The following is a 12,843-nucleotide window of genomic DNA, read 5'->3' as shown; positions in this document are numbered from 1 at the left end:
AAGTCCAAGACACCAGATGAAAGATACAGGTCTTGTGAATAAAGCCACCATTTCAGATTTTTAAAATGTTTTACAGGGAAGACACAATATGTAAATCTATTAGCTAACCACGTTAGCAAAGGACACGATTTTTTTACTCCCAACAGTTTTTTCCTGCGTCAGTAGCTATCACTAATTCGACTAAATAAAAATATATATAGCCACTAACCAAGAAACAACTTCATAAGATGACAGTCTGATAACATATTTATGGTATAGCATAGTTTTTTTTTTAAATGTGCATTTTTCAGGTATAAATCACAGTTCTACATTGCAGCTGCAATCTGAAATAGTGCTGACCCAGCCAGAACAATTACAGAGACCAACGTCATATAACGAATTACTCATCTTAAAACATTTCAGAAAAATACACAGCGTACAGATATTGAAAGCCCAACATCTGGTGAATCCAAACAATATTTCAGATTTATTAAATGTTTTATAACGAAACAAAAATGTAGCGCTAAATTAGCATAGCTATACCAGGCAGATTCGGCTAGGCGCCCACGGCCAGTTCACATGCACAACAGATATGATATAACATCGTAAATTGGGTCTTACTATGGCTGACTTTCATCAGAATGTTGATCAAAGTGTCCTTTGTCAAGATGAGTCGTTGGTTCCGTTCAGAATTGTTCCTTTCCCACTCCTTTAGCACAGGTACTGGTCGAGTGGCACGTGACTCTCAAACGTAAATAAAATCAGACAACGGAACACCACAAAACTCCCGAAAAAATTCAAATAATCTGATTAAACTATATTGAAAAAACATACATTACGATGATATGGTCACATGTATCAAACAAAATTCGACACGGAGATAGTTTTCATCCATAACGCCAGCAAAACAGTACACAATCGCAGCTCCAACTCGTGCGAATCAGAAAACCGGAAGTTGTCGGTCACGCCAAAGAAATAGGTCTTATTTCACGTCAGTACCAGATAAACAAAGAATTTCTCCTCTGACGTCCTCTTGACACCCAGAGGAAGGCGAATGAAGTGTGTTTCTGGTCATWGGGGTCATGACCATATATAGGCAGAGCGTTGAAGCGAGCATAGACTTCTTGCATTCTACTTCTTGGTCAGGGAAAGTGCTGTCAAATGACTTGTGTATCACTCAGAGACAAAATTGAAACGGTTTTAGAAACTAGAGATTGTTTTCTTTCCAATGGTATTATTTATATGCATATAGTAAGAGCAATAATTGAATTAGAGGCAGTTTAATCTGTAGAGCAAATTATGCTAATGGGAAAATAGCACCCCCTGTATTCTCAAGAAGATAAGAAAATACGTAAATTTACATTAATTCATTAGGCCCTAATCTATGGATTTCTCATGACTGGGAATACAGATATGCATATGTTTGTCACAGTGCGTATGCACATAAAAAAAAAAGTAGGGTTGTGGATCAGAAAACCAGTCAGTACCTGGTGTGACCACCATTTGCCTCATGCAGCGCAACACCTCTCCTTCGCATAGAGTTGATCAAGCTGTTGATTGTGGCCTGTGGAATGTTGTCCCACTCCTCTTCAATGTCTTGGCAAAGTTGCTGGATATTGGCGGACACTGGAAAAACACTGTTGTACACGTCGATCCAGAGCATCCCAAACATGCTCAATGGGTGACATGCCTGGTTAGTATGCAGGCCATGGAGGAACTGGGGCATTTTCAGCTTCCATGAACTGTATTCAGACCCTTGCGACACGGGGCGGCGGATGAATGGCACAACAATGGGCCTTAGGATCTCATCACGGCATCTCTGTGCATTCAAATTGCCATTGATAAAATGCAGTTGTGTTCATTGTCCGTAGTTTATACCTGCCCATACCATAACCCCACTGCCACCATGGGGCACTCTGTTCACAACGTTGACATCGGCAAACCACTCGGTTGTGAGGCCGGTTGGACGCACTGCCAAATACTCTAAAACGACGTCGGAGGRGACTTATGGTCGAGAAATTAACATTAAATTCTCTGGTAACAGRTCTGGTAGACCTTACTGCAGTCAGCATGCCAATTGCATGCCACCTCGAATCTTTAGATATCTGTGGCATTGTGTTGTGTGACAAAGCTGCACATTTTAGAGTGCTCTTTTATTGTCCCCCAGCACAAGGTGCACCTGTATAATGATCATGATGTTTAATCAGCTTCTTGATATGCCACTCCTGTCAGGTGGATGGATTACCTTGGAAAAGGAGAAATGCTCGCTAACAGGGATGTAAACAAATTTGTGCGGGACATTTTAGAGAAAAAAAGCTTTTTGTGCATATGGACATTTTCTGGGATCTTTTATTTCAGCCCATGAAACATGAGACCAACACTTTACATGTTGCGTTTATATTTTTGTTCAATGTACTTGTGAGGCACAGCTATGTGACCATATTAAGTATTTTTAATTTCTTTACTGGACTGATGATAGCTCTATTTCCCCTACTGGACTGATGGCCTGCATCTGATGGTCAGTCTGAAGGGAGGGAGCAGTGTGAGGCTGCCTCACACTCTACTCACCTCAGCGCCCCTCCACTCTCCCTCCGCTAAGAAAAGGGGTACACAGTCCCATCCCATCTGATGGCGAAACTCAAGTCGCACTGCATTATTTCTGCCTCATGCCCCAATTCATCTTGTTACTCCTATGACCAGAGAAAGTGAATTATTCCTCGATATTAAAAAAGACACAAGCCGTTAATAGCAGCAACGCAAGCTTACCGGAAACACTTTGCTACGCTCATTCATTGCAGCTTCAGAACTTGTTGTGACGTCAGTGGAAGTAGCGAGAAAGCACATTTTATGGCTTATAAAAGTGTTGAACAAAGACAGTGCTGAATAACAACTTAAACATGAACCTACTCATAAAAACAGCAGCTCTTTGCTGAATTCATTGTCCCTCTCTACTCATGGTTTTAAAAGTTTTGAAATCTCACTGTATCAACTTTGCTGTGCGTTTGTAACTTCTTTTTACAGTCTATGGCTCGACTGTGCAGACACAGTGATCTGAGCTATCTGATTGGCCAGCGGTAGGCCTATCGGTGCACTTGATTTGCTCTCTGGACCTGCCGGGTAGACAGAGCTCTATCTTCAGACACTTGAAATGGTTAAAAATGGGAACACTTTAGCTTCCCGGCGCTAGGGCTGCTGAATCAAATGCACCTATCGCCAACAGCTCAAAACGAATAAAAGAAATAGGAACGCAAGGTTGATTACATCGTTGGGTTTTTTACATAAATGTTTGGTGACCGACTAGGAATGCCTAGTGACCATTAATCTAAATGATTGAATAGTTCATGATATCTAGTGTGATCTTAATAACCACATCATTCTCTCTATCTCTCTCTTTATCTCCTTCTCAATCTCTCTCCCACTCTCCCACTCTGTTTCTTCGCTGCAGCATTCAGAGATGGAGCCAGATGATAGCGGGGGATGTAGCCACCAGAAGCAGAAGATCTCCTTTCTTGAGAACAACCTGGACCAGCTTACAAAAGTTCACAAACAGGTAGGTGGATGAATGTGTTGAGTGTGTGGAGCAGAGAGGCCTGGACTCTTGACAAAGTCTCAGAGTAGGCGTGCTGAAATAGTGATTCATTGAATAACATTATAATAAACATATGATTCTAATGAATAAGATAATATGGACAGGTGGACCTGATCCTAGATCAGCAGTCTTACTCTGATTTGCAAAGATACATTGGCCCCCTGGTTTGTCTTTTAAGGTTCATAATGAATTAGATTATAAGAACAGCAGGGACCTCCTTTCAGACTCTTTCTGAATACAGGCCCTGGCTCTAATTGTAGCCTGCATAAAAACTCCAAAGCCCATTCCTATTCCACAAACACACTCTTAGAAAAAAGTGTTCCTAACAGGTTCTTTGAGGAGGCAAGAAGGGTTCTACATGGACCTCCCGAGTGGCGCAGCGGTCTAACGCACAGCTTCACAGTGCTAGAGGTGTCATTACAGGTCCGGGTTCGATCCCAGGCTGTGTTGCAGCCGGCCGCGACCGGGAGAACCATGAGGCGGCGCACAATTGGCTCAGCGTCGTCGGGGTCAGGGGAGGGTTTGGCCAGCTGGGATGGCCTTGTACCATCTCTCTCTAGCGACTCCTTGTGGTGGCTGGGCACATGCACGCTGACTTCGGTCGCCAGCTGTACGGTGTTTCCTCCGACACATTGGTACTGCTGGCTTCCGGGTTAAGCGAGCAGTGTGTCAAGAAGGAGTGCGGTTTGGCGGGGTGGTGTTTCGAAGGACGCATGACTCTCGACTTTCGCCTCTCACAAGTCCGTACAGGAGCTGCAGCGATGGGACAAAACTGTAACTACCAATTGGATAACACGAAGAAGGGGTAAAAAAATATATAAATAAATAATAATAATTCCCAGCATGATAATTTGCAGGGAAATTTTCAGAACTGTTTTACTGTAATATGTGTTTTTGCATATACATTGATTGGTTGATACATTTTATGCTACACAAACATAAATAACATACAGTTTAACATACACTAACATCATCTGTTAGTAAATGGATTTAGTGTACCTGTTGGTTGTTCCAGTTTAGATGATTGAGGTAGTCTCAGTATTAAATCTTCCCTAACCTGGCTGAATGCAGGTTGCGTGTGATTAACAATTCCACTTGCCAGCTATCCTAACTCTAGCTGGATTCCAATAGGGATTACACATCACTTTGCAAGCCAGCATAATGTGACTTGCAGGCCTGATGTGGCCTGTAAACCTGAAGATTCCTAACACCACTGTGTTAGGGTATAACTACACCCTCAAAGAAAGGCCTTATGACATACATATGTATTGTCATAAATAATTTCATCTGAAAGGCTAATAAGGTTGGTGGGTTCTACCTGTTCTATGAAGAACCCTCCAAAGATAAAAGCGTTCTTGGTAGAACCCTTCATAGACAATTCGAGGAAGAATTTTTTTGATTATAAAATGGTTCTTCATAGAGGGTTCTTGGTAGAACCATATACAGGGGGTTCTTTGAAGAACCCTACATAGAGGTTTATAGATAGAACCCCTCTGCAAAGGGTCCAACCGAGCAACAAAACAGGGTTCCCCAAAGGGGACAAACCCGAAGAACCCTGAATGGTTCTACTTTTTTTCTAAAAGTGCACCTATGACTTAGTGTTCGAGCACCAGTGAGAGAGTGAGGGGAATTCAAACAGAGCAGAATAAGTAGGAGGGACAGAGCAAGTTATTTTTGTCCTGGCTGTGCTGTTCGTCATTGCTATCCTCTGGGTACTAAGTACTGTAGAGCCAGCTACATCAATCACCCTGTACTGCAGAACCAGATAAAAGGCCCTCTAAAAACACAGCAGCAGGAAATGTAATGTTATACTGCTGCTGCTGTAATACATAGAGGTGGCTCTACAGACTGGTTCGAATGGAAACACACACAGTGCGTGCACACACACAGGAACATGCTTTCGCATACACACACACTTTCATTTGGTAGATGTACCTGCTGACTGGCACACACACCAGACCTGGGATAACTATAGTTAACTATGTTTGGGGAAAGAAACGTTTTTCCTGGAGGACAACACAAAATTACAACTTTAAAACCATTTGAATACAGATCTCAGAAAGTTACTACTTTTTTTAACTATTTGAATTCAGATCTGAGAACGCAACTACTTAAAATAAATATTTTAATACAGATCTCAAGAAGTGACTACTTTTCTGAAACTATTGGATTGGCTGCCTTCTAATGGCAGGGCTGTATCTGGAACTCTATGCTTCACAGTAGGAACCACACTCGAAATTGAGCTCAGGTGTATCCATGGTTGTAACGGGCTTCCTCCTTCTCCTCATCCGAAGAGGAGTAGCAGGGATTTGACCAAAATGCAGCGGGTTGTGAATACATATTGATTTAATAGACAAAACGGAAAAACACGACAAACACTTGAATAATTACAAAACAAATAAACGAATGTAGACAGACCTGGACACGAACTTACATACAACGTGAAGAACGCATGAACCAGGAAAACAGACTACATAAAACGAACGAACTAACAAAAACCGGAACAGTCCCGTGTGGCGTAACATACTGACACAGGAGACAATCACCCACAAACAAACAGTGAGAACAACCTACCTTAATATGACTCTCAATTAGAGGAAAACGCAAAACACCTGCCTCTAATTAAGAGCCATACCAGGCAACCCAAAACCAACATAGAAACAGCAAACATAGACTGCCCACCCAAAACTCACGCCCTGACCATCACACACATACAAAACAACAGAAAACAGGTCAGGAACGTGACAATGGTGGTGTTAGCATCATGTTGCGGGGATGTTTTTCAGCTGCATGGACTGGGAGACTAGTCAGGATCGAGGGAAAGACGAACAGAGAAAAGTACAAATAGATCATTGATGAAAACCTGCTCCAGAGCGCTCAGGATCTCAGACTGGGGTGAAGGTTCACCTAACAACATGACAACGACCCTATGCACACAGCCAAGACAACGGAGGAGTGGCTTCGGGACAAGTCTCTGAATGTCCTTCAGTGGCCCAGCCAGAGGCCGGACTTGAACCACGATCGAACATCTCTGGAGAGACCTGAAAATAGCTGTGCAGCAACGCTCCCCATCCAACCCAGCAGCGCTTGAGAGGATCTGCAGAGAAGAATGGGAGAAATTGTCCAAATACAGGTGTGCCAAGATTGTTGTGTCATACCCAAGAAGACTTGGGACTGTAATCGCTGCTAAAGGTGCTTTAACAAAGTAGAGTAAAGGGTCTGAATACTTATGTAAATGTGATATTWAAAAAAAAAAATGCAAACATTTCTAAAAAACTGTTTTTGCTTTGTCAATATGGGGAATTGTGTGCATGTTGTTATGTTACAGCCTTTTTCTAAAATTTATTTWAAAAAATGTTCTCTCTTTTGGATAAAAGAGGTCTGAATACTTTCCGAATGCACTGTATACAGGAACAGCCATGTCTGAGCATTTGGAGTCATAACACATTAACATTCAAGTATCACGACAGATMATTTAATGTTAACAACTTTTAATGTTTATTGTTGTCTTACGAAAAAACGTACGAAAAAAGTAACTGGATGTTAGCTTGTTTGTAATACAAAATACTATTGCTTGTAAAATAACAAAATAGTCAAAATATGCCCTTGTCTGTAATTGGTGTGAAATTGGAAGCGCTGTCGTTTACCCCATTTAGAATGTGAGAGACAAAGTGGAAAACTCCCTGCAAAATGTCTGGGGGACGTGTCTTATTAAAAAGGGGTGAGTCCGAACGGAACAGKTACTAACTGGTACACACAGACCTAGTAAAACTCCATATAAACACTGAAACAGGTTATTGCAAACACCATCGTCTAAAATTGGTGTGAAATTGAAAGTGCTGTCACTAACGTATGAACACAGAAACAGATGATTGCAAACATTTTACATGTGTCAAAATATGGTGTGAAATTACATTATTTATTAGGGTTGTCACAATGCTAAATAWTACCCACAAAACAATGCCAAGCCAAAGTATCACAATACCTAGTAGTATCACAATACCATGGCAAAACATTTTTAGGACCATTTTTTRGTCACTGATATTCACATCTCATTTCACCTCGTGCTATTCACAAACTGTGGTTGTTTAAGTGGTGGTTACGGTGTCTGCCGTGGCCTCTGGAGCCCAGGCTGTAGACCCTCTCCCCTCTCTCTTGCGCTGAGTGGTGCGAGCGGTGCAAATACTTGGAGGAAGAGTTGGCCTCCTGGTAAGATTACCTTATAGAGACAATCCCACCGGCACCGTACCGCCCTTCTAAATCCCCGTCCCGCTGTCTGTCCCTGTCCCTCTCTCTGTCCCGTTCCTCCTGGGGTGGTGTGCCATGAGCTGCCCAGACCCTCCAGCATTAAGATATGTAAGGTAGAGCGGGGGCTCGTTCGGATGGAGGGGGGTTTGTGGGGAAGTAGGAAGTAGGGGGGGTTTGTGGGGCGACCCCTGTGATAGGGGTCTTGAGGATGTGCATGGGGGCTATGCCCCAACTGAAGCAACAGACAGGAGGAGGGCAACGTGTGCTGGGGAGGGAAGCCACTGGCCCATCACTGTATCCAACATGTCTGACACAATGGCAGAAAGTGTGATTAGAAAAATACAAGTTTCCACGTTGAGTATTGTGAACCTAAAGAGTAGAAAAATATATATGTGGATAGTTGCTCAACTCTAACTGAGCTGTTATGCTAGTCGCTCTAGCTTCCAAAATGTTCAAATGCTCTGGCTTAAAAGCGTCTGTATGTAATAGAACGTCAGTTTGGCATAGAGGAACTACGTCACTACCTTATCTGCTTGACTAAAATACAAAATAGTAGCTACACACCCCATACGGCCGAATCCGGATACCTTTATACTTATAAAACTTCCGAATTTCACTAACCGCTCTCCCAAAACAATAGTTTCGGGAAACATTTTAAAGAGAGAGAAAATGTCTACCCCCATTCTCCTGGAAGAGAAAGTATACATTTCTTAAGCAATCACTATGCTACATCTTAATCAGCAACCATACATTTTAAGTACAAACCAAACATGATAATGACAAGTCCACTGTCCTCCCTCCAATCATTAATCGTTTGTTTTAATCCACCCCATTGTATCCTTTTATTTAGCACGTACTGCACTTAGACCGGGCTACATTTATCTCGCCACCTTCTTTTCCCCATGGATTTTCCATAACCACTGCCCTAAAACATTTTAAAAGGTCATTTTAGGTTTGGGACCCCAATTTCTCATGACCCCTCATCCCTTTCGTCCATTCTCTGAATCTATTTCAGAATAAGACTAAATATAATGTAAATCTATTTCATAAGAAGACATAAATGTCTCACGAGATTAAAACCCCACAAGCTTTTCTGAGTTTGCAAGGAGAGTTTGGCCTTATAAATGTAGGGGGAAAAAAAGAAAAAAAAGACTCCATTGTCTTTKATTCTCGCAAGGATTATCCAACCCCAAAATCGGATCCATTTCCTCCCATGTCAAATTATCCTGGTATCGTTACTGGACCAATGTCCAATGACATAGGTAATAGCTGTATCGCTTTAGATTGTGCTCCTTTTCGGTAAATGTTGTCATTTTAACCTGTTGCATTGATTTAGTAAAAATATAAAACCTTTTGTTTAACAAATCTAGAACCATCAAAAAGTTGGTGCTGTCTCATCAGCATAATAGTCCAAACTAACTGCAATTCACTTTAATGACTTGACACTTCCACGTCATGGAAACCGATTATCATTTTAAATGACATTACATTCCTGCTCAAATTCACTGGTGTTACCTAAACTATAGAATTTAGTATTAATAATTAGAAATTGACAAAGCACATCTCCCATTCAACTTAGTCATATCTCTACACTAAACTAACCCACTTCATTTCTTACAGCCCGCTTGAGTTCAGCGAGCACCAGTCGCTGACACCCGCAGGCTAAAACATTGAAACTCTTCTATTCTTACCCGTAGAATATATATATATACATATACACACACACACACACACTACCGTTCAAAAGTTTGGGGTCACTTAGAAATGTCCTTGTTTTTTAAAGAAAAGCACATTTTCCATTAAAATAACATCAAATTSATCAGAAATACAGTGTAGACATTGTTAATAATGTAAATTACTATTGTGGCTTTATGGAATATCTACATATGCGTACAGAGGCCCATTATCAGCAACCATCACTCCTGTGTTCCAATGGCACGTTGTGTTAGCTACTCCAAGTTTATCATTTTAAAAGGCTAATTGATCATTAGAAAACGCTTTTGCAATTATGTTAGCACAGCTGAAAACTGTTGTCCAGATTAAAGAAGCAATAAAACTGGCCTTCTTTAGACGAGTTGAGGATCTGGAGCATCAGCATTTGTGGGTTCGATTACAGGCTGAAAATGGCCAGAAACAAGACCTTTCTTCTGAAACTGGTCAGCCTATTCATGTTCTGAGAAATGAAGGCAATTCCATGTGAGAAATTGCCAAGAAACTGAAGATCTTGTACAACGCTGTGTACTACTCCCATCACAGAACAGCACAAACTGGCTCTAACCAGAATAGAAAGAGGAGTGGGAGGCCCCGGTGCACAACTGAGCAAGAGGACAAGTACATTCGTGTTTCGTTTGAGAAACAGAGTCTCACAAGTCCTCAACTGGCAGCTTCATTAAATAGTACCCGCAAAACACCAGTCTCAACGTCAATAGTGAAGAGGTGACTCTGGGATGCAAAGAAAAATCCATATCTCAGACTGGCCCAAAAAAATGTAAGATTTAAGATGGGCAAAAGAACAGACACTGGACAGAGGAAGATTGGGGAAAAAAGTGTTACGGACAGACAAATCTAAGTTTGAGGTGTTCGGATCACAAAGAAGAACAATCGTGAGACGCAGAAAAAATGAAAAGATGCTGGAGGAGTGCTGGACGCRATCTGTCAAGCATGGTGGAGGCAATGTGATGGTCTGGGGGTGCTTTGGTGGTGGTAAAGTGGGAGATGTATACAAGGTAAAAGGGATCTTGAAGAAGGAAGGCTATCACTCCATTTTGCAACGCCATGCCATACCCTGTGGATGGCGCTTAATTGGAGCCAATTTCCTCCTACAACAGGACAATGACCCAAAGCACAGCTCCAAACTATGCAATAACTATTTAGGGAAGAAGTAGTCAGCTGGTATTCTGTCTAATGGAGTGGCCAGCACAGTCKCCGGATCTCAACCCTATTGAGCTGTTGAGGGAGCAGCTTGACCGTATGGTACGTAAGAAGTGCTCATCAAGCCAATCCAATTTGTGGGAGGTGCTTCAGGAAGCCTGGGGTGAAATCTCTTCATATTACCTCAACAAACAGACGTTCTGTGTTTACCTCTATCATGAGGTTAAAAAACAAACCTTGACAACTTTCTCTTCTGCTTCACACTTATTAACTGTCCATTATTTCAAAATTAATGGACAGTTAAATGTGATGCGCCATTTTTTTTTTTTTATGCAATAAACCGTTAGGGTCCTCCATTCAGTAGGGTCCTCCATTCATGTTGAATATATTAGTCTTTCAATTTGAACCAAGCAAGCTGCTAAATTGCCCAGTTTACATCTTKAAACTTCTTCAGGCTGCAAGCCCGACGCCGGTACACTTATGACAACAGCCAGCTCAAGTGCAGGGCGCGAAATTCAAAATATATTTTTTAGAAATATTTAACTTTCACACATTAACAAGTCCAATACAGCATTTGAAAGATAAACATCTTGGGTTAATCCAGCCAACATGTCCGATTTTTAAAATGTTTTACAGCGAAAACACCACGTATATTTATGTTAGCTCACCACCAAATACAAAAAAAGGACAGACTATTTTCACAGCACAGGTAGCATGCACAAAGCCAACCTAACTAACCAAGATCCAACCAAACTAACCAAGAAACAACTTCATCAGATGACAGTCCTATAACATGTTACACAATAAATCTATGTTTGTTCGAAAAATGCATATTTGAGGTATAAATCAGTTTTACATTGCTGCTACATCACTAGTCTCACAGCCATATGACACTGACACTGACAGTATACTAGACAGATCGTACAGCATATCATAGGTTACAGAAACACAATATAGCGTTATATTAGCTTACTACAATAGCTAACACACAACAGCATTGATTCAAGGCAAACGTAGCGATAGCACAGTTCGACAGATATATGAAATAGCATCATAAAATGGGTCCTACTTTTGGTGATCTTCCATCAGAATGTTGTACAAGGGTCCTTTGTCCAGAACAGTCGTTGTTTGGATTTAGAACGTCGTTTTTTCCCTCTTGAATTAGCAAGCACACTGGCCAAGTGGCGCGAAGCTCTCCTTCCTGAACAAAGTCAAACAACGCAACACGCCTAACGTCCCGAATAAATTTCAATAATCTAATAAAACTATATTGAAAAAACATACTTTACGATGATATTGTAACATGTATCAAATAAAATCAAAGCCGGAGATAGTATTCGCCTATAACGACAGCTTTCCAGAAGGCAATTCCAGGTCCCTCCTCGCGCTTTTCCAGAAAACAGGAAATGGCGGACACCTCATTCCAAGAGGATTTATTCCACCTCAGACCAAGATAATCAACCCATTTCTTCTCTCACTGCCTCTTGACATCTAGTGGAAGGTGTATGACGTGCATGTATACTAATACGTATCATGCCCATTTATAGGCAGGCCCTAGAACAGAGACKTCGATTTCAGAAATCTCACTTCCTGACAGGAAGTYGGCTGCAGAATGAGTTCTGTTTCACTCAGAGAAATAATTCAAACGGTTTTAGAAACTAGAGAGTGTTTTCTATCCAATAGTAATAATAATAAGCATATTGTACAAGCAAGAATTGAGTACGAGGCCGTTTGAAATGGGCACCTTTATCCAAGTTACTCAATACTGCCCCTGCAGCCATAAGAAGTTAAAACAAACACTGGCTGCTATATTGTATGTCATGAGTCATTAAAACTCATGTTTCAACCACTCCACACATTTCTTGTAAACAAACTATAGTTTTGGCAAGTCGGTTAGGACATCTACTTTGTGCATGACACAAGTAATTTTTCCAACAATTGTTTACAGACAGATTATTTCACTTATAATTCACTGTATCACAATTCCAGTGGGTCAGAAGTTGACATACACTTCGTTGACTGTGCCTTTAAACAGCTTGGAAAATTCCACAAAATGATGTCATGGCTTTAGAAGCTTCTGATAGGTTAATTGACATAATTTGAGTCAATTGGAGGTGTACCTGTGGATGTATTTCAAGGCCTACCTTCAAACTCAG

At 41.3% G+C, this 12,843-nt stretch overlaps 1 protein-coding gene across 1 annotated transcript in view; it reads left to right on the top strand.

Annotated features, from left to right (window-relative positions):
* Positions 1–12,843, top strand: part of LOC111969675 (kinesin heavy chain-like) — a 159,529-nt gene that overhangs the window by 123,785 nt on the left and 22,901 nt on the right. Inside the window, exon 24 of the mRNA XM_023995840.2 lies at positions 3,425–3,529. Within this exon, the coding sequence (XP_023851608.1) occupies positions 3,425–3,529 (105 nt within the window). The remainder of the gene's footprint in view (positions 1–3,424; positions 3,530–12,843) is intronic.

This window comes from Salvelinus sp. IW2-2015, linkage group LG11 (assembly GCF_002910315.2).
Source record: "Salvelinus sp. IW2-2015 linkage group LG11, ASM291031v2, whole genome shotgun sequence".
NCBI lineage: Eukaryota > Metazoa > Chordata > Actinopteri > Salmoniformes > Salmonidae > Salvelinus > Salvelinus sp. IW2-2015.
This window is presented reverse-complemented; position numbering and strand designations above follow the sequence as displayed.